The sequence below is a fragment of the Sinocyclocheilus anshuiensis genome, unplaced genomic scaffold, assembly GCF_001515605.1.
Source record: "Sinocyclocheilus anshuiensis isolate Anshui unplaced genomic scaffold, SAMN03320099.WGS_v1.1 scaffold1949, whole genome shotgun sequence".
Classification (NCBI taxonomy): domain Eukaryota; kingdom Metazoa; phylum Chordata; class Actinopteri; order Cypriniformes; family Cyprinidae; genus Sinocyclocheilus; species Sinocyclocheilus anshuiensis.
In genome coordinates this window covers 7,083-28,828 of record NW_015540957.1, presented here as the reverse complement: position 1 = coordinate 28,828, position 21,746 = coordinate 7,083, and the positions used below count along the sequence as shown (strand labels likewise).

The 21,746-nt window shown below is 37.9% G+C and overlaps 2 protein-coding genes across 2 annotated transcripts; one reads left to right on the top strand and one right to left on the bottom strand.

The window, feature by feature from the left end:
* Positions 1 to 4,623: 4,623 nt before the first annotated feature.
* On the top strand, positions 4,624 to 10,741 carry trim23 (tripartite motif containing 23). The gene is made up of 11 exons (XM_016488207.1): positions 4,624 to 4,756; positions 5,566 to 5,728; positions 5,836 to 5,957; positions 6,184 to 6,462; positions 7,480 to 7,662; positions 7,752 to 7,967; positions 8,051 to 8,185; positions 8,630 to 8,759; positions 8,865 to 8,975; positions 9,125 to 9,249; positions 10,050 to 10,741. The coding sequence occupies exons 1-11, from the start codon at positions 4,661 to 4,663 to the stop codon at positions 10,227 to 10,229; spliced, it is 1,740 nt and encodes a 579-aa protein (XP_016343693.1). The 5' UTR covers positions 4,624 to 4,660; the 3' UTR covers positions 10,230 to 10,741.
* A 1,184-nt stretch (positions 10,742 to 11,925) lies between these two features.
* On the bottom strand, positions 11,926 to 20,541 carry ppwd1 (peptidylprolyl isomerase domain and WD repeat containing 1). Its single transcript, XM_016488206.1, is given in 11 exon segments — positions 11,926 to 12,888; positions 14,325 to 14,507; positions 14,706 to 14,787; positions 14,840 to 15,030; positions 15,850 to 16,039; positions 16,695 to 16,885; positions 16,987 to 17,434; positions 18,397 to 18,517; positions 18,707 to 18,810; positions 19,979 to 20,081; positions 20,361 to 20,541. Coding segments are annotated over 11 exon segments (1,902 nt in total). The 5' UTR covers positions 20,506 to 20,541; the 3' UTR covers positions 11,926 to 12,744.
* Between the last annotated feature and the right edge of the window lie 1,205 nt (positions 20,542 to 21,746).

Below are 21,746 nucleotides of genomic sequence, written 5' to 3'. Positions count from 1 at the left end.
AACTGAGGTAGATATTCTTTTATCCATCTCCTCCAAAACAGGTCGGCCATGTACTGTACTTGTCGCCATCTACGACGCATGTATATGTCCTCCTTCTGAAATAAACCAGGGGGTAAAGATGGTTGGGTTTTCAGGAGTAGCAGATGATTGGGTGTTAGAGCCTCTAGATCATAGGGATCCATGGATGATCTGGTTATAGGACGACCATTGATAATTGACTCCACTTCGCACAAAAGCGTATGAAGACCCTCTTCATCTATACTCTGCCCTCTCAAGATTGAATTCATAATCTTCCTCACTGATCGAATCATCCTCTCCCAAACACCTCCGTGATGAGATGCTGTAGGAGGATTAAATATCCATTTGATACTCTTCTGGATTAGAACATCACTGATCTTATCATGGTTCCAGTTTTTTATGGCTTCTCTCAATTCTCGTTCAGCTCCAACAAAGTTGGTTCCATTATCTGAACGTAACTCTGATACTTGACCACGTCGTGCCATGAACCGTCGCAAAGCATGGATGAAAGAATCTGTATCTAATGATGCAACCACTTCGATATGTATGGCTCTTATTGACAAACACGTAAAAATGACTCCATATCGCGTCACAGTACTTCATCCACGTTTTATCTCAAATGGCCCGAAACAATCAACTCCAACTCGAGTAAATGGCGGTTCGTCTGGTAATACTCTACTTGAAGGTAAATTCGCCATCTGCTGGCAACCTGCTGTTCCTTGAAGTCGTCTGCAAATGACACATCTGGACAAAATTCTCTGTATGGTGCTTTGATTCTTCAGGCATGACTGCATTATCCAGACGTCCATACATTCTTATTACACCTGCCTCAAGTATTGGATTGAGATAATACTGAGGACTGCTCTGCTTGACTTCTTCACCTCTCTGTAAAGATATCAATTCCTCTGGGAACTTCATCCTTTGGGAAAAGCGCACAATCTCCATTTCACTTTCGTCCAGCTCATCCACTGAAAGATAGCCTTTACCCATACTGGATTGTAGTTTACGCATGTTTTCGTCAATGATAACCTTCAGTGGTTGATTAGATTCAGTACAATCGAGAGTTCTCTTCAATTGTTTTCTCCTTTTATTTAGATCTAGAAGCATTCTCTTCAGCCTTAGAATCCAGGCCACAGCCTTCCTCAGACGTGTCCATGATGAATAATGATTGATAAGCCGTGCTACAGCATCATCTCTCTCCTCAGTTTGAACCAGTAGTGTGTTAACCACAACTTCTTGCTTGATTTCTGGGTCTTGTACCAAACTCTTTTCCAAATCAATTGGGTTATTTGGCCACTCTTCCTGTGATCTAATAAGGAAGGGAGGGCCAAACTTCCACATCTGCTCCTTAAGTAAAAGATCTACCTTTTAGCCCCCTTGAGGCAAAGTCAGCAGGATTGTTGGCAGAATCTATATATCGCCAATGAGTTGCGCTGGATGCTCTCAAGATCTCAAACACTCTGTTGGCAACAAAACACTTAAATCTGGAGGACACATTTTGGATATATTTTAACACAGCAGTGCTATCAGACCAAAACACTGAATCTTGTAGCTTCATCCTTAGATCCCTTTTCCATAGCCTGTCCATTCGGCTGGCAAGAGTTGCGGCTGTAAGTTCCATGCGGGGAATGGTGGTAGATTTCACTGGTGCTACTCGAGCCTTACCCATCAAGAAAGCAGAATGTACAATGCTCTGACAATTACGTAGAAGCAGGTAGGACACAACACCATAGCCTTCTTCACTGGCATCAGAGAAATTATGTAACTGAGCCGACGTGACTTCTCCAAACTCTAGGGGTTTCAAACATCTTTTTGTCTCAAATTTCTGCAAGCCATGAAGATCTTCGAGCCAACTTGTCCATCTCTGTACATATTTGATGGGTATAGTACTGTCCCATCCAATCCCTTCTCTGCAGAGATCTTGAAGAATCTTTTTTGCAGAAAGAACTACTGGAGCCAAGAATCCAAGGGGATCATATATGGCACTAATCACCGCAGAAGATTCTGATCAAGAAGATCAAGCAGAACCCACCTTTAGCACACATTGCTTTCAGTTCTTTATATAGTTGAATAGCATCAGATTCTGTGGGAACAGAAGTGAGACAATCATCCACATAAAAGTGATTCTGGACAACTTCTACTGTCCTACGATTAAACAAATCTCCATGATCCTCTGCACATTTCCTGAGTGCATAATTAGAAAAACTTGGGGAAGAAGAAGCTCTGAACAGATGTACAACCATTCTGAATTCCTCTAAACCTTCACTCAAGTTGCCTTTTGGCCACCATAGAAACCCTAAAAGGTCAGAATCTTCTGCAGGAACCTTTACCCGATAGAACATAGACTCGATGTCAGCCATTAAGGTGACAGACTCCATTCTGAATCCGCTAAGAACACCTATTAAAGTGCTTGTTAGATCTGGTCCCTGAAGGAGTTGTCCATTCAGTGATGCTCCCTGAAATGAAGCACTGCAGTCAAATACAACTCTGATCTTTTTCTTTTTTGAATGGTAAACCCCATGATGAGGTATGTACCACACACGACCATCATGCCTCTCAAATTCTTCAACAGGTACCTTTTCTGCATATCCTTTGGAAATCACGTCTTCCATAAAAGCAATATAATCTGCTTGAAATGTTGAATCTTTTTGGAATTTCCTTTGCAGGTTTAAAGCTCTCTGTTCTGCAACTATTCTGTTATTTGGAAGGACCACATCCTTATTCTTGAACGGCAAACCAATGCAGTAATGACCATCTTTCAGTTTTACAGACTGAGACACCATATTCATGAACTGAATATCTTCTTTAGACATTGCTACCAGTTCATCCTGAGCATTTTCAGGGAAATCAGTCTTAAACTGTTGTTTCCAAAGCTCCTCCAATTTGGAGACAGAGATCCTGTTTACAGTCACCTGAGCCTGGTCATTACAGAAAGTTCCATACTTTTCCATTCCTTTAAGAGGTCCATTCACTGTCCATCCAAGTATGGTTCTTACCGCATAAGGTCCATTATTTTGGCTGCGAATAACCTGCCATGGCTCCAGTGCCTCTGGTACATTTGCTCCAATCAAGAGTTCAACTCCTGCTTCGATTGAGGGCAAAGATATTTGATTTAAATAAGGCCATTGAACAAGATCGCTCTGCTTGGGAATATTAGCCTTAGATACTGGCATGCTTTTCTGGGTGTACACTTCAGGAAGTGAACAATAATGTGTCTGATCAAATCCAGCAACTTCAAGATCCTTAAGAACATAACTGGAAACCAATTTATCTTGATTCATGGTTTTAAGCAGAATATTCAGTTTTTTACCGGAAAGATTAAGCTTATTCATGACACTTTCCGTACAGAAAGTACCGTACATAACACAGTCTCGGAGGTAAGAAGTGGATTATCCTTCACCTGAAATGCGAGGCAAATGTTGGATCACAATAATTAGGAACCACAGTTTACACAAATCCCTTCACTCGATTGGGATGTTCTCTTTTATTCTAGACGGCAAGGGCAGTGACTGTACCATCGAGCGCATTTTGCAGTATTAAACACGTATTTATACCGATTTCATCAGGCTCTGAAAATTATTTAAAAAACCCCACAAAGAATGGCCTTCTCAGCTGCCATAGTTGCAACTCTTGCGTCATCAGAACAGGGTGTTCAACGCACCACCGTTTCCATTTAAAAAACGTTTTGCACCGTTTTGTCAAGGCTGAACGCAGCCCTGATCATAGCTGTACAGCCCTACTGGGCATTCTGGTAAAATTATGCTACCCTCTCATTCACTGATCTGCTCCCCGCTCTGATAATACTGAATAAAAATAACATATTGATATTTTATATTAATATATTAAATTCATATATTTTCTATCCTTTAAAAAAAAAAAAAAAAGTGTGGTTATTTCATTGGCTTGTGCTTTTTAAATTCAGTATCATTAAAATTGTTGTTAAATTAAAAAGTCTTACAAAATTACTTTATATTATTTAATACAATTCTAAATAATTATTAAAAATTATTACAAAGCATTTTCGGTTTCGGCCCAGAATTTTCATTTTCGGTGCATCCCTAGTATAGATAGCCTGCCCTACTTATTCAAAAATGTAGTGAAGTAGAGAGCAAAAGTTGCTAATATCTTTGATACTCAGTAAAACTACAGAGTATCCAAAAACACACTCAAGTACAGTAATTAATTACATTTATTCAAATACTTTACACCTCTGGTTAAACGTTTAAGTAATAGCCATTTACATAGCCTATAAGATTACACAATTGTATTAAATGAACATTGAAAATGCCCACTGTGTTTTGTTCATAATTAGCCCAACTAAACCATATTGTCTCACCAGGACATTATTTAAACGCAGCAGAAATATAAGCAAAGCTTCTCACTTCTAACATTTGCTGAGCAATCTGCACCGGAAACAGCTGACGGACTGATCCACTGTCATGTAGGGGTGACTATGTGAGCGATTGGAATAACTTCATTCAGACATACAATTAATATCCGTGATTCCACTTTATAATAGGACATTTTTAAGAAAATAACTTGTCCTTCTGATATCTTTCATTTACTATATGACAGCTTGTGCGTGTCTAACAGAAGCGTGTCAAGTTCACACCGCAGTGTCATCAGATGGTTCAGTCCGAGGATGGCCGCTGCTGTCGGGGTAAATAAACAGGCGAGCGCAGTGGCGATGGATGCGTGTGTGAGACACGGCCGCGGTACAGCCGCTAATGCGGTGAAGGTATGACGCATATTACATAAATAACCACTGCACTAGAGGTTAAGCTCATAAAAATCATGTGGTGGATAGTATTTTTGTCCTGCTGGAGTTCAGTGAGCTGCTGCAGGGTGTTAGCACGCTAACGATAGCAACGTTCAACACTGTCACTGCGTTCTTTATGTTAAACACTGTTACACACTCATGTATAAACCTGTGGCATTCATTAAACATCAAGTGTTATGGAATATTGTGTTGTATTGATAAATGCACAGCTTTGACAGCAATGGCACTGAGTGAGTTAGCTGGTTGGCTAAATGTTCAACTGGTCTGAGTACTAGAAGGGAGGCTGTGTCTCAAAACCTAAGGTGCCGATTTAGGCTCAAATTATACACTTATTTGAGAAATTGAAAAGCTGTTGTTATGAAATTATGGTTGAATGAGTTGTGCTCAAGGCGTATTCATGTATAACCGACGTGTATGTTGCTGCATAATAACATTGGACTGGACATGATTGTAATTTACTGAAGTATATATTCACTTTTCATGCCAAACGATAGTGGGGTGTTTAATTAGTGCTAAATTGTAAATATTAATTTAAATCTTGGTTATTTAAAATATCTATTCAATATTTATTAAGATATTCATATTTTGTTTAATTCCAAAAAAACATTGACACTCAAGGCACATGTAAATATATGTGAATTATTCCATTAGACAACAAATATCAAACCATGTGAGTAATTTTAAAGAAAGACAGTGCAAGCACACACTTTTCAAGCAAAACATTTTATAAAAAGCTTTTATTTGCATACTTTTGTGCTGTTCTCAAGGTGTTGGAGTGCGGTGTTTGCGAGGATGTGTTTTCACTGCAAGGCGACAAGGTGCCGCGGCTGCTGCTGTGTGGACACACGGTGTGTCACGACTGCTTGACCCGTCTGCCTCTTCACGGCAGGGCAGTTCGCTGCCCCTTTGACAGACAGGCCACGGAGCTGGGTGAGTTTAACTTTGCCTTTCTATTCTTCATTGTAACAGTATAATCCTAACTTTAGGCTTTCTGTAGTGGAAAGAAATGTCTCACTCCATCTGATTTTACTCTCCAGGGGACTCGGGTGTGTGGGGCCTGAAGAAGAACTTTGCTCTGCTAGAATTGCTTGAACGGCTGCAGAATGGGGCCAGCAATCAGTCAGGCATGTCTGAGGATGTGCTTCGTGAGATGGGCGAGGTTAGAGATGTGCATTTCTATTATAATAGGGGTATTTATAAATGTGTGTGTGTATATATATATATATATATATATATAGATAGATAGATAGATAGATATGGATATATATTTTTATATAGCACACCCTTTTATGGCTTTTATAAAAGCAGTCAGTTAGGTTGTGTATCATGGTTGTATCGTATTGCATCATGGTTAAGGACTTTCTTTTTTGCCATGTCTCCATTAGTGCATTATCCGCTGTGACGAGGATGAGACTCATACTGCTTCCATGTACTGCACTGTTTGTGCCACACACCTGTGTGCCGAGTGCTCCCAGCTCACCCACTCCACCCGAACACTGGCCAAACACCGGCGTGTGCCACTGGCAGACAAGCCCCATGAGAAGATGCTCTGTCCACAGCACCAGGTGCACGCCATTGAGTTTGTCTGCCTGGAAGACGGCTGCCAGCCGGGGCCGCTCATGTGCTGCGTGTGCAAGGAGTACGGGAAGCATCAAGGGCATAAGGTTCAGAACTTTAATGCAACAATTGAAAAACACTTGTTAGTCTTTAGGCTTAGAATATTGGCTTGGATTTCTTGATTCAGTTTGCTTCTCATTCACAAAGTTTTGATTCAGTTTCAGTTTCAATCCTGTATTGATTCTTGAAGTAAATTTTCTGATTTCATTCAAATTTTAGGAATGTAACAATGCAGTTGTTTTTTAGATGCATTGTTGCTTAAAGTTGCTAATGCAACTGCATTGAAGTATTTAAGAAATATCTTGAAATATGGCTTAAATAATCATTTGCATTGGTATTGTTTCTGGTGCAATTACACTGAAGTTGGATTATTATTTGAAAATAAATAATTTATACTTGAAATAAAAAAAAAAAAAAAAAAAAAAATATATATATATATATATATATATATTAACTACTTGTCAAGGCAATATTTTCATTTAGTTTAACCTGAAATACTAAAAAAACCTAAACTGAAATAAATATTGATAAAAGCTGTATAAAAAAAGAAAAATCACACACAACAAAATGACTGAACTTAAACTAAAATTAAAATGCAGAAAATATTTATAAAAATAAATTCGAATCAGTGTTATTTTAGTAACATTGACATACTGTTGTAGTTTTTAATATTTTATATACCAGTTTTTACTGAATATCGGATCGGCGCACCTCTAGTTCTTTGTATTGAATTAAATTCAGTTTTTCTCAGTTTTCTTGGGTCGAATCAAATACAATGCCAGTGAATCTAGAATCAAATCAGTTCACTGTCAATCAAACAATTCTTACTCCTCCTGAGTTTGCTTGGTGAGGACGTTCAGCAGAAACCACAGAATGGGATGTCCACTAAAATAATGTAGAGCAAAAATCTTACTGCATCCATCGAAAAATAACTTAAAACAGTGATCTAGTATTTAAGAATAGTTATTGGATCATTCAGATATTTCTGATTTATTGCAAATAGGATATTGTGTACCCAGCCCGATTTACATTTTTGATCTTGTTTCATGAAAACATTATGACAGCACGCTATACTGGAGGCTGAAGCCAACCAGATCCGAGCATCCATCCTGGATATGGCACACTGCATCCGTACATTCACAGAGGAAGTGTCAGATTACTCCAGGAAACTAGTGGGCATCGTGCAGCAGATTGAAGGAGGAGAGCAGATCGTGGAGGACAGCATGGGCATGGCTCACACAGAACATGTATGAGCGTGTTTTTGGGTGTTCATAATGGCCTAATGCATTTGCCTCTGAATACGTTTCCAATGAACTCCTCTATGGTTTCCACTCAGGTTCCAGGAACAGCAGAAAGCGCCCGGTCTTGCGTGCGTGCCTATTTTGCGGATCTACACGAGACGCTGTGCCGTCAGGAGGAGATGGCTCTGAGCGTGGTGGACGCACACGTCCGAGAGAGGCTGATCTGGCTTCGACAGCAGCAGGAGGACATGACCATACTGCTGTCACAGGTGTCCACTGCCTGTCTGCACTGCGAGAAAACACTGCAGCAGGTACAGACTCAAACACCTGACGCAATCAGTGGGATCATAAGCACTTCAGCCATTTGAGTTGGTTTATTTGTGTTTTCCACTAGGATGATTGCAGGGTCATTTTGGCAAAACAGGAGATCAACCGACTACTAGAGACACTACAGAAACAGCAGCAGCAGTTTACAGAGCTGGCAGACCACATTCAACTGGATGCAGGCATACCTGTTACTTTCACTAAGGTAATTTGACCTTTTTATGACATGGTAAGCTTAGTAAAGATATAAAAATAAAAATTTCCTTGTATTGCAAATGTTTGTATATATATATATATTAAACTAGGGTGGTCATACATCCTCTTTATCCTGGACATGTCTTGCCGGGATTTCTAAATTGCCTAAAATGTCTGGGTTTTGTTTTTCAATTGTTTTCATGCTTGAAGGTAATGACTGATAAGTAGTTTGACCAATAATGTGCAGGCATTGTACATAATGGACCAATCATGGTGTGGGAGAAGGTGGGATCTACAGAAAATCAAAGCAATGCAAATATGCATGCATATAATGTTTAAAAACTGTAGAGCACATCAGTAGGAAAGCAAAGCCAAAACCCAGACATGTTAGGCACTGGGAAAAAGAGGACCTATCATCATCCTAATAAAACCTACGAGTCCATCTTTTCCTCAGGACAACCGTGTGCACATTGGTCCAAAAATGGAGATCCGAGTTGTGACTTTGGGCTTAGATGGAGCTGGCAAAACTACCATTCTCTTCAAACTGAAGCAAGATGAGTTTATGCAGCCCATACCAACCATAGGTATTCATGCATTGCATGAAACTGCAATACATGTACACAAATCCACACATGCCTCTTTTTTTTTTTTTTCTTTTTAGATAATCAGAGGTTTTCTTTCTGTTTTAGGTTTTAATGTAGAAACTGTTGAATACAAAAACCTGAAATTCACCATTTGGGATGTGGGTGGCAAGCATAAACTCCGTCCACTATGGAAACACTACTATCTGAACACACAAGGTACTGTAACATGCCAATCATGTTCTTGCAAAGTTATTGCTTGTGGAGATCGTAATTCACAGGGGCTTTGTTCATGATGAAATTCACACTGTCACATTACTCGCATAATGAGTGTGTATGACTGAAACTGGCCATCTGTTGTCTCCCAGCGGTGGTGTTTGTGATTGACAGCTGTCACAGAGACCGGCTGATGGAGTCTCACAGTGAACTGGCCAAACTGCTGACAGAGAAAGAGCTCAGAGATGCTCTGCTGCTCATCTTCGCCAACAAACAGGTGAGAGATTTGACAAATGTTTATTTTAATTAGAAATTCTGAGTGGAGGGATATTCATACAAAACGCATGCCATTAATGTGCCTCATATACATATATGTATAGAAAAATAATATTTTAATAATCAATTGCTGATGACATTTTTACTGTGTGTTTAATAAAGGTATATTTTCTAAAATATTCCACATTTATATTAGATTTTTTAGATGTAGATGATTGTTTTTTATGAATATGTCTGTCCCGTTTGTATTTACTCTTTGCTGTATTTGAAAATAGCTAGTAAAGCTAGTATTTTCTGTTTTCTATATTGTTCTATTTATATTAGATTTTACCTGACCACATATTTACTGTCCTTTCTATCCTCAAAGCATCAGCCCTGTTATAAACATAAGTTATGCCATAAATAAATACATAAATAAAAATGTCAAATGGCATTATGCTTTCAGGAACTGAATATGTCAAGTGTAAAGTATCTTTTCTAACACTTTAGCTTATGTTTATATTTGTCAGTAGGGGAAGATCCCATTATCCAATTATATACCTGAAAGAATGTTAAAATTTTGTTTTTTTTGTTATTTTGGTTGTGAATATTGCCTTTGCTGATATGGCATTAAAAACTTTTTTTTTTTCAACTGGACTTTCAAAGAATATATGTGGAATCATTATATTTACATGTTTTATGTATTTTGTTTTATGTTACATGTATTATGTATTTGGCAGATTATTGCATTTTGTCAATGTGTGTGTTCTTTGTGAATCAAATCCTTGATCTTGAACTCAAACAAGATGTGTCTCTCTGCAGGAAGTTCCCGGTGCTGTGTCTGTGGAGGAGATGACGGAGCTCCTGAGCTTACACAAACTGTGCTGCGGCCGCAGCTGGCACATCCAGGGCTGTGACGCCCGCAGCGGCATGGGTCTACACGAGGGGTTAGACTGGCTCTCACGCCAGCTGGTGGCTGCAGGAGTTCTGGATGTGGCCTGAGGGACGCTTAACTACACTTAATAGACTTATGACTTAAAACTCAAGCTGGTCCATGCCATTTGCAATCACCCTGCTCATGTTTACCCACAGTACCACGTCATACCATCATTCATTAGTAGACTCGCTGCTGTGTGTGTTTGTAGCTCATTGGTGTACATAAGTGGAGCTTATATATTTAAGTGAGGACTCCAGGTTAAATACAAGGCAACATGCAGTGGCAGATGTTGTTGCTTTGGTTGCCCCATAGACCTCCATTGTACAGGCTTTACTGTAAAAATGATTTTTGTTGGTTTTTACAAAGTCCCTGCTTGGGTCCCTGTCACAGAGAGTGGTAATCAAAACATTCACAGATGCTGTTCATAAATGTATATTTAACCTGGACTGTTGCTTTAAAAACAAGTTGATGAACATTACTAATTAAACTTACTGTCCCTTTTGTCAAAACAGTCAAATTTGCTGAAAATACAGCTCAGGCCATGCAAGATGTAGATGAGTTTGTTTTTTCATGGGAACAGTTTTGGAGAAATGTAGCATTACATCACTTGCTCACCAGTGGATCCTCTGCAGTGAATGGGTGCCGTCGAAACTAGAGTCCAAAAAGCTGATAAAAACATTATAATAATCCACAAGTAATCCACGCCACTCCGATCCATCAGTTAATGACTGGTGAAACAAAAAGCTACATGTTCTTTTAACAACATTAAGACATTTTTAACCATTGCGTCCATAATCCATAAAAAATGCTTCCTTTTCCCCTGTTGTCCTCTCACATCAAAATCCACCTGTTTGGACTCTCATTCTGACGGCACCCATTCACTGCAGAGGATCCATTGGAGAGCAAGTGATGTAATACTACATTTCTCCAAATCTGATGAAGAAACAAACTCATCTACATACCGGATGGCAAATTTTCAGCAGTTTCTTCACTTTAGGCTGAACTATTCCTTTAACATCTAGTTTATGATACTCCTCTTTTCATGGTCAGTTCACTCATTTTGGTCATTTGTGTAATATTAACTAATGCCTGGAGATATTTTGCGCATATATATATATAGTAGATGTGCAAAATATACTGGTCGTTTCTGTACAGACACCCTCATGAAATCTCTATAGTGTTGTGTGCAAACAGCACAAGGTTTAAATAGATCTATTAAATGTTTTAATCGTAGGCAAAGCCCCTTACGTCTGGACAAAACTAGGCATTAATCACCAGATTCATGGTTTCTGCAATGTGAAGTGCCTGTTAATGTGTCAGATTAGCTACTGAAATAGTAAGAAAGAACATGTGATCAAATCCATTGCCATTGTTCAAAAGTTACATGCAAGCAATGGGGTGAATTTCACAAAACATGTAAATAACATGAATAGGTCATGCTTTCTTTTACGAGCAAAGAAAAAATTATATTTTGCATTAAGAAAGTAACACCTGTTTTAGAAGCATTGAGTTTTTGTGGTGAAAGCACATTTTACCCTCATAATCTCATTATTGTAATGTAAAAAAAAAATCATTCTCTTTAATGTGAAATGCTACACATGGTAGTATTGCCTTCATAGATTATTAAAATAATAGTACAGTAATGAAAATCATAATTGGCAATGAGAATTTCAGCACATTTGTATGGAGTATAATGTGCTTAATCGTTATGAAAATGTCAATGCTAAAAACTTGGAACGTTAGAAAAATAAGCAGTAGTTTTTTTTTTTCGGTTATGCAAAATTGAAATGATTTTGGGGGTAAAATGTGACCAACATGCATTTTTGTGAGATTCACCCAAAGGCATACCATTATTGTTTTTTATGGCCATCATGAATTTGGCTTTAAATGAGCCTGTAAATATTTAGTGAAATGTACATTGTGGTGTTAAGAGTGGTGCATGGGTGTAGGTGTATTTTCATCATGTATGGAGAGATGGGTGTAAAAAAAAAAAAAGTTACTGCTTATTTATATTTTAAAGGAATATTGTAGTTGTCACGGAAAAATATATAAACTTGCTCGCAGTTCATTGGTCCACTACTTATCAATATCTGGCTATCTCATTTCTTAGCATCTTAACAAAAGCAAACACTGTTACATTATATTAATATTGGTTCATCAATGTACTTCAGCTAGAACACAGATGTGGCTGTATGTAAACACTATTATTTAACAGATTATCTGCATTAGTCAGTTTTAGGACCCATCCTTTGGTTTGAAACACTGATCCTCACTGCTATGTAATGTTGACTAACTGTACTTAAGTGAAACGCATGTGTGAAGCCTTTTCCTGTCCCCTATTGCTGGAGGATCTGAAGTTGTGAGAGATTTTGTTGTTAATGTGAGTTTTGGAAGCCTCTCAAGAAGCACAGTGCACATCCATGTTTGTTGTTGATTTGATGACGGCTTTTTGTATAGCTATTAAAACAGCTGAAAAACACTGATCTGAATGATGCATCACTAATGAAACTGGAGTATTTAAAAAAAAAAAAAAAAAACTTTATTTTACAAAATCAGAAGCGAGCAGCTCAGACGGCACATCTATTTGACGGTGATGTTTATGATGCTTATGTCTTCATACGGTTTGTCGGTTTTGGGGTTGACTTTTAAGTTGGAGATCCTCTGGACCACCTCCATACCTTTAGTGGTTCTCCCGAAGACTGTGTGCTTGTTGTCCAGCCAGGGCTAATTGGAGAGAAAATGAGAAAAAAAGTTAATTTAATTGACTCAACTGTTGTCGGCCAAACTGCTGGCCCAAAGTGAATGACTTGAGGCAATCTTCCAAAAGTCATGGTAATTACAAAACATTCGCAAAATGACAATGGTGTGACATTTATTTTATGACTACACATTAACTGAATGACTTAATTAGGGCAATTTCATTATTGATTTGATGTTTCCAGCCACAGCCGCTTAAACTATAGCCCAATAGCAAAAGTCATACGTCTCACAATACATACAGAGTGAGCAGTGTAGTCTGATTCATGCACAAGAAAGTCTTTAAACCGGTTCTTTTCAGTGAATCAAAAACAGCACATTCAGTGTACACTTCCAGAACAACGAACTGGTCCATTAAGGAATCATTCAAATAGATTCACCAACTCACAATTTGCCATCTGAGTCGGTAAGATCCTTCATTGAATTAACTGTCAGAATGGTTACCGGATCAACATCAATTCATCATTACTTGATGGAATATTATAATAGAATACATTTTTAAAATGTGTATATAAGTGTATATGTATAGAAGTACATTTTAAAATTCTCATGAGATTAACTCTGTAATAATTTTATGCATTGTTACAACAGTTAAAAACAAAAATTTTTTCGTAGTTGATTTTTGTGCGTTACATATAAACAGAATTGCATAGTTTCCTAATTTTGTTCTATATAATTTACAGCAATAACAGAGTGAATGTGAATTTTTCATAGAAGCAAAATGGACATTGTAACTGAAAGACACCCAAATGACTTAAAATTAGAAATGTGCATTGATATCAATCCCTATTAACAAAAACAGAAAAAAAGAGAAGAATGACCTAAAATATTCACATTTTAATATATATTAAAATAGAAAAAAAAAAAAGTTAATTGTACAAATTTCACAATATTATTTTTTTTGTCTTTTTAAATAAATTCAGCCTTGGTGATAAGAGACTTCTTTCAAAAACATATATATATATATATATATATATATATATATATGGTCTATGCATCCCTGCCTCTGCTGAATTACTTTTATAAAAACATCCCGCGAAGCCACTCTGACGTGCCGATCTGAATCAAATGATTCGTGATACGCGATCCGATTGGAGCGCTTCGAAACAGTGAATCATTTTGCGACGCAATGGTTTAACCGATTCGGAGTTTCAAAAAGCTTAATTTATTCGTTGTTTGAATAACAGTGGAAATGAAATCATTACAATTAATAGGCCTAACGTAGGCCTACAATGTTTTTATTAAACTACGATCACGTTAAATACAGTTTCCATCTTATTAAAAACATCTCATTACATTTTTAAAAGCATCCCCCCCTCTGTTTTTTTCACAAAAAAAAAATTGGGGTTATCAACAACCCAAAAATGGGAGAAAAACAAAAAAACCCAGCTGGGACAACTTACAGTTGGGACGACAGTGATGAAAAACTGTGATCCGTTGGTTCCCGGGCCTGCATTGGCCATGCTGAGGGTGTAGGGTCTGTCGTGCCTCAGTGTGGCATGAAACTCGTCCTCAAACTCTCCCCCCCAGATGCTCTCTCCACCCATCCCTGTGCCTGTGGGGTCTCCGGTCTGGATCATGAAGCCCTACACATGAGAAGTCACCTGTTCAACTCACATCCACCAATCCGGAGGAACACGTCTAAACACTCGACAGGAGCTCATACCTTGATGACACGATGACATATGTGGCCGTTGTACACGACATGTCACTCACTCAGCTCACATCCACAAACATCCACCAATCCTGAGGTACACATCTAAACGCTCGACAGGAGCTCTTACCTTGATGACCCGATGAAATATGTGGGCGTTGAAATAACCGTTCCTGCTGTGGACACAGAAGTTCTCCACAGTTTTAGGGCATCTGAGGAACAAAAACAAACCAATAAATAAACAAATATACTGCCTTCTCAGGCCAAACAGCTATAAAAAAAAAAAGTTTGATATGGATGTCGCCCATTGTGGTGTGAATGATGGCACTGTCTGACACTCTTTTCGGCCCTTCTGCTTGTGTCGCGGCCATCACTTCCTCTTTAGACGGCTTCTCATTAAAGACGTCACGGTCAGAATCAGCACTCTTGGTGTCCTCCGGCTCTCTCTTTGTGAACTGTTCAAAATAAAAATACAGTATTAAGGCCCGTTCACAGCAAGAACAATAACTGTAAAGTTTAACTAGATGAGTTTGTCTCTTCATGGCAACAGATTTGTAGAAATTTTCAATTTTAAGCATTACGTCACCAAAGAATCCTCTGCAGTGAATGGGTGCCGTCAGAATGAGAGTCCAAACAGCTGATCAAAACATCACAATAATCCACACCACTCCAGTCCATCAATTAACATGATGTTTTTTTTTCTAGTCAAGCGAAAAACTGTGTTTGTATGAAACAAATCCATCAAGTTTTTTTTTAGGTGGCTAAAATACAGCCCATAATATTGCTTTCTCCAGTGAAAAAGTGGTCTCGTCTGAATCAGAAGAGAAAAATGCACAAATCAAGCACCATTTGTAAGAAAAAAAAAAACTGTTCTAAACAAATATGTGGGTGGATTTTGATGTGAGAGACAACAGGGGATGAACATTTTCACTGGAGGAAGCATTATTACAGACTAAAATTAAGCTAGAAATGATGGTTTAAAACATTATGTTGTTTTATCAGCTGTTTGGACTCTCATTCTGACGGCACCCATTCACTGCAGAGGATCCACTGGTGAGAAAGTGAATTTCTCCAATTCTGTTTCCCACGAAGAAACAAACAAAAATCTTGGATGGCCTGAGGGTGAGTACATTTTCAGCAAATTGTAATTTTGTAGTGAATTATAACAGATTCTTCTGAACATTACCAAAAAGTAACAGACAAAAAACAAACAAAAAAAACAATGTCAAGGTTTCAAGTTAACATTGAAATGCTGTGAGTTTCTGGAATCCCACCATGTAGAAGCGGTTCTTCTTGAAGGCGGTGCAGAAGATGGTGGGGTCTGGATCAGTGCTCTGCAGCGCTGGGTTCTCAGAGGCCTTCATCTCAATGGTTGGTGCTGCCTGCATGGCCTTCGCTACTCCCTGAAACAGACTCAGCTGCACCACACGGATGTTCTCTTGTTTGCCCAGGATCCGCACACACCTTGACAGAAAAAACATTTCAGACACTCAGTAAAAGAGAGATACTTTCAGAACTGCTGAAAAGATTCACATTAACATTTTCCCTACACATTAACTCCTAAAAAATAAAGGTTCTTTATTTACAATCTGTGGTTCCATGAAGAACCGCTAACATGCAACCTTTAAATGTACTTTACACTGAGAAAAAAAAAAAAGTAATACATCAAAGTTGACATTTTTAATATAATATAAAAAAAAAAGTTTTAAAATGTGTTTTAGAATAAAAGTACTTTTTACAAGTATCAAAAATTATGTATTCAAATATTCAGTTCTTGAAGAGTGATTTTGCCATGTTATTCAAGTCATCTGATATTTTGAGATTGACCCTATTGACCTCACAGTCATTAGTGTTGACAGAGGTCCTCTCTATGATATTAAATTTTACATATTAATAATCATTTTTATTAAAATACTTTATAAGAAATAATAATGATGCGAAACTACTTAAGCTTCTTGTGAAGAACTTTTCTTCATTATGATATTGGAACAGTTGTGCCACCTTGACAGATTCTACATTATGCTCCCTTAAGAAATAGCAAAATTAATTTTAATTGAGAAATTAAAATGATTTTCATTATAGAAGAGGTGTATTTCATTGTGTGCTGTGTATTCTCTACCTGTTAGTCTCCACGTTAATGACTTTAATGCCCAGCATGGTGCCGTAAAGCACAAAGTGTCCGGTCTCGTCGAAGATGATGTTGGTCAGTCGGATGCCGTCCACCTTCTCCAGCTCTCGCTCTACCGCCATCCTGCGGCCAAACTCCATATCAGGCAACTGCTGCCTCATCTGCTGGAGCTCCGTGAACATCTGCCATTGCATAGAGACGACAGATGACTCAAAGTTCTTCCAAATGTGCATTTGTTAACCTTTGAATGTATGATTAATATAATTATAAAACACTAACTTACAGTTAATGATTCGTCAAACACCCTCATCAACTTCCCAGTGAGGAAACGGAAAATCCGGACTTTGCGGTCAGTGGCGATGGTGGCCATTTTCTTGCCGTCTTGGGAGAACGCCAGGCTGGTGGGATACGTTCTGCATTTGGCAAACTCATACAAGTCCGTGTCTGTCTTGAACTCCCACTCCACCTGCCGTGGAAATTTGAATTCGCTCGGGAGCCCCGTCCAGTATTCCAACATCCCCGTCTTATCAGCTGACACTATGACACGATACTTGGGATTCAGGCGGATCCGAGACAGTGGCGCTGTGTGCATCTTTTCAAACGTGTGCAGGGGCTGATTACTGCCCCGTCCGTCGTATACAAAAATCTTCCCAGTCGATTTCTCAGAACAGGCCACGGTGGAGATGGCGTCTCCCGGATTATAGATCCATTCGCACTGGCCTGGATGGAAGCTGGAAAAAAAAGAAACTTGCTTAATCCTCGGATTAAAAAATTTTACATTTTGAATTTTTAACATTTTTTGACTTCATCAGAATAGTACAAATCTTGGTGACTTTTGTGGCACTTGCTAAATCAGGGCTGTCCAAACTCGGTCCTGGAGGCCGGCCCTGCAGAGTCCTGCAGAGTTTAGCTCCAACTTGCCTCAACACACCTGCCGGGAAGTTTCTATGCCTAGTAAGAGCTTGATTAGCTGGTTCAGGTGTGTTTAATTAGGGTTGGAGCTAAACTCTGCAGGACACTGGCCCTCCAGGACCGAGTTTGGACAGCCCTGTGCTAAATGAACAAACAAAAATAATCACGGGCATGATTATAAAAGGCAAAAAGGTCTTCAAAAAGTATCATCACACTTATAATCTTTAGAAATGAGTGAGAAATACAAAAAACAAAACACACATTTTTTTTTATTTCTCCCACCAGATGACGCCAAACTGCTTTCAATACACTGGATTTTAAATACCTTTGCTAGATTTTTGCTTAAAAACTGTATTATTATTATTATTTTTAAATATTTGGATTATTTTATATAGAAATAAATGGTATATAATTTAAAAGTATTGTCTAGGACCATGAAATATTTAATACAAAATATTTAAGAATATATTTTATTGAAAAAAATATATATATAGTATTTTCAATACACTGGATTTTAAATACCTTTGCTAGATTTTTGCTTAAAAACTGTATTATTATTATTTCTAAATATTTTGATTATTTTATATAGAAGTAAATGATGTGTAATTTAAAAGTATTGTCTAGGACCATGAAATATTTAATACAAAATATTTAAGAATATATTTTATTGAAAAAATATATATATAATACGTTAATTTCATTAAAAAAATAGTGTTAAAATAAAGCAAAACATGGATGGATAAAAACAAGCAAATTTACACACAGAAGAGCAAGATTTTACCCGAGTTTGAGCATGTTGATCATGTCGAAGTTAACGACATCAAAAACTTTCATGGCCTGATCATCACCCACAGAGCAGAAAAGCGCTCCCTCCGCACTGACGGAGATACACTCGACCACTCCTACACGCCAGAGACAACAGACAAATTAGTCACAAATACTACTTTTATATATCTGAAAGAAACAAAAAAACACTGCCACAATGCTAGGGCTGCTGTAAAGTGGTTGGTAGGGTGTTGCTATGGTGTTCTAAATGGTCGCTAAGCGCTTGCTAGGATGTTGCTCACCAGATGTAGGAACAGAAAACCTACCCAAATGGCTGCGGAAGTGCTTGACAAACTCCACTCCTTCATCCTCTTTCTTCTTCCAGAATTTCACGTGCCCATCCTGACTCGCTGTTATGGTAAAATCAGTTCTGGGATGGTAAAAAGTCAATTAAATGCACTTGTGTTAAGGTTGTAAAATTGATTAATCGCAATTAATCGCTTCCAAAATAAAAGTTTGTGTGTATGCGTCTACTGTGTACATTTAGATTTTGTATTTATGTTTTAACGCCACATCAGCAACAATGGCTATATTCATGGCAACATTAACAGTATAATTCCAATACATCATTTACAATAATATAACATTTTCTTAAGAAGCAATGACTATACAGAAACATACAAGAAACAACAATAGTACTGACAAAAACCATATACAATCTTTCAGTTTAATCAGTGATAAAAATGCTAACATTCTTCCAGGAGAGACTTTAAAAAAAATGTCTTTTAATATATTTTCTGAGTAAAAACGTTGTGTGATATCAAGTAAAATTGGACATTATGTTTTACACAAACTGGTTTCTCTTCCCATTTCAATAAATATGAATGAGTGAGTCTTTATTGTCCAATTCGAGCATTCGACATCTTGTATTTCAAACCTGGTCATATCTATTTTCAAAACAGTAATTACTTCTTTCATTTACTACTGGATTCACCTCATATACTTTGTTGTATATGCAGTCATTCCATTCGCCATTTATTATTAATGTACAGATTCAATAAAGGTTTTACATCAGATATTACATTCTGTTATTTATTTCCGACTGAAGAGCTTCCTTAGCCGCTTTATCTGACTCTTCATTGCCGACCAATCCCATATGGCCAGGAATCCAACAAAAAATGATTTTAAAATATTGTTTCTTTAAAGAATCTACTTTTTCTAGTATACTAACAATTGTAACATGTTCAGTTTTCAAAGACTCGAGTGCTTGTGGCAGGATTATATGTATATATAAATACACACACATATTTAAAAAAATGTATGTAATATATATTTATATATTTGCAAACTTTCATTTGGTTTTCTGTACATAAGGTTGTAAATTCTGCTTGTCAGATTAGGCAAAATTATCTTGCTGGCTGATGATGACTTTTGGAGTCATCCGTTTAATTATATATATATATATATATATATATATATATATATTCGTGGTGGGGTTGACAAAAACTACTGGCCTCACCAGGTATGCAATAAAAATTGTATTCATTTATTATTAATATAGACAAAGATTCTGAGGTGGCAAGTTGGAGGGAACTTACTTGCTGCAAACTATGTGTGTTATAACATCCCTGTGCATGTAACTTCTTTCATACATGGAGGCAGAGGGTAAATTGTCCAGGTATAATCTTTCATATTCAAGAACTGCAGCAGAACACATATGATCCATCAATAAACACATCTCAGTCTGAACCAAAGAGTAAAATGAAGTCATTTAGTTGCTATGAAGGCAGAAGACATGCAAGCTGAAACGGCTATCTAGTATAGGTTGTGTCTCAAAACTTTATTAACTAACAATCTAGGCATATTAAGCGACTCTAATGTCCACAAACGCTGTCTAGGATTCTAGGTAACGTTAGGCAGCTCACTAGGTTTCGAGTCACAGATTCTTCCGGGTTTTTGCAACAAATAAAGTCAACGTACCTTTTTTCTTTTTTGTTTGTGTGGCCTCACTAGGCAGAGGCCCGACCCATCCACCTTCACCTTCACCTTCATCTTCATCTTCATCTTCATCTTCATCTAGTTTGCGTTTATTTTCAGAACCATCGCGGCTCACGTCAGACGCCATTTTCAAATTAAAGTTTATATTTCTTCTTCGCTGGTGGTTTTAACGCAACAAACGGCTCTCCTGCCCGCACACTGCCGACTACAGGACGGGAGAAGAACTGACTAGACGTGACCACCGCTTAGTTAATTGTGTAGTAACGCACTCTACAGTTAATACAGGCACACAACCAAAATAACAAAGAGCTTTCTCCTCGAAATGCATTTTCTTCAATTAACATGAAGCAACATACTGACACAGTGAGGGATGTAAGGCTGACAAATATCTGTAAAGTGCAAAGCACTGAAATTTGAACGTGTAAATCTCTCTTACAGCATGATATGAGTGTGTCCCACCAGGTAATCAAAAGTTCTACACACACTTGCACTCTTGGGCCAAATACTGGAAATACATCATGAAAGTAGACAAGTGGTCAAATGCAAAGACTTTCCGCAGAAAAGAATACTGCGTTATAAATTTAATTTTAAATTTATACTACATTATACGTTTAACATATTTAAAGTCCGCATGAAATCAAAATTGACTTTATTTACTTTACTAGCGCACATTACTAATCTTGATGTGAACAATTAATCCGTGCAAATTAATCCGCTGAAATTGTTTGTCTTTGTAATCTTTAATCAAAATCTGAACATTTGCTTCCGCTCTGGAATGGCAGTCCTTCTCTGATGACGTCAGTTTGACGGCTTGTGCAGAATATCCTTAAACACACCCCTCCAACCGTTAGATTAGATTGCTATGAGTGAGAGACAGAGAGGAGGAGCGTATAAATAAAACCATGCCCTCCATTCAATATTCCGTTTCAGCTGGAAATACGTCACTACACTGAAATAAAGTCTGCAGCAACTTCCGGTTCACGTCAAGTCGAGCTTTATTTTCATTCCGCTACATGTGTGGACATACAGTGGAATGAAATGTTGTGTCTCGCAGGACCATGGTGCTACATAAATAAACATAAATATAAACATGCAACACTAGACGTAAGAACAATTTTTAAACCTATACATAAATGACTTACTGAAAGCGGTAATCTAACTATACTAGGGTGACCATACGTGCCATTTGTGCATATAGAGAGAAAAGAGTGTGTTTCTACAGGTGGTTTGTCCAGCCCACTCACCTGTGTGTAGCACACTCAGAATTGCACAATGTTTTTGAGGTTTTCAACGGTTTACATGTGGTGTGGTGTGAGGTGGGGGATGGGGGGTGAGAGGATCTTGGTTTCAGGAGGTAGGGTTGTGGAT

Bases quoted from the DNA above. Each gene is read 5' to 3' on its own strand.
- trim23 (XM_016488207.1), top strand. From the start codon at position 4,661: ATGGCCGCTGCTGTCGGGGTAAATAAACAGGCGAGCGCAGTGGCGATG. The intron at 6,463-7,479 runs GTTCAGAACTTT...ACATTATGACAG, and splicing joins GGAAGCATCAAGGGCATAAG to CACGCTATACTGGAGGCTGA. The intron at 8,186-8,629 runs GTAATTTGACCT...TCTTTTCCTCAG, and splicing joins TACCTGTTACTTTCACTAAG to GACAACCGTGTGCACATTGG.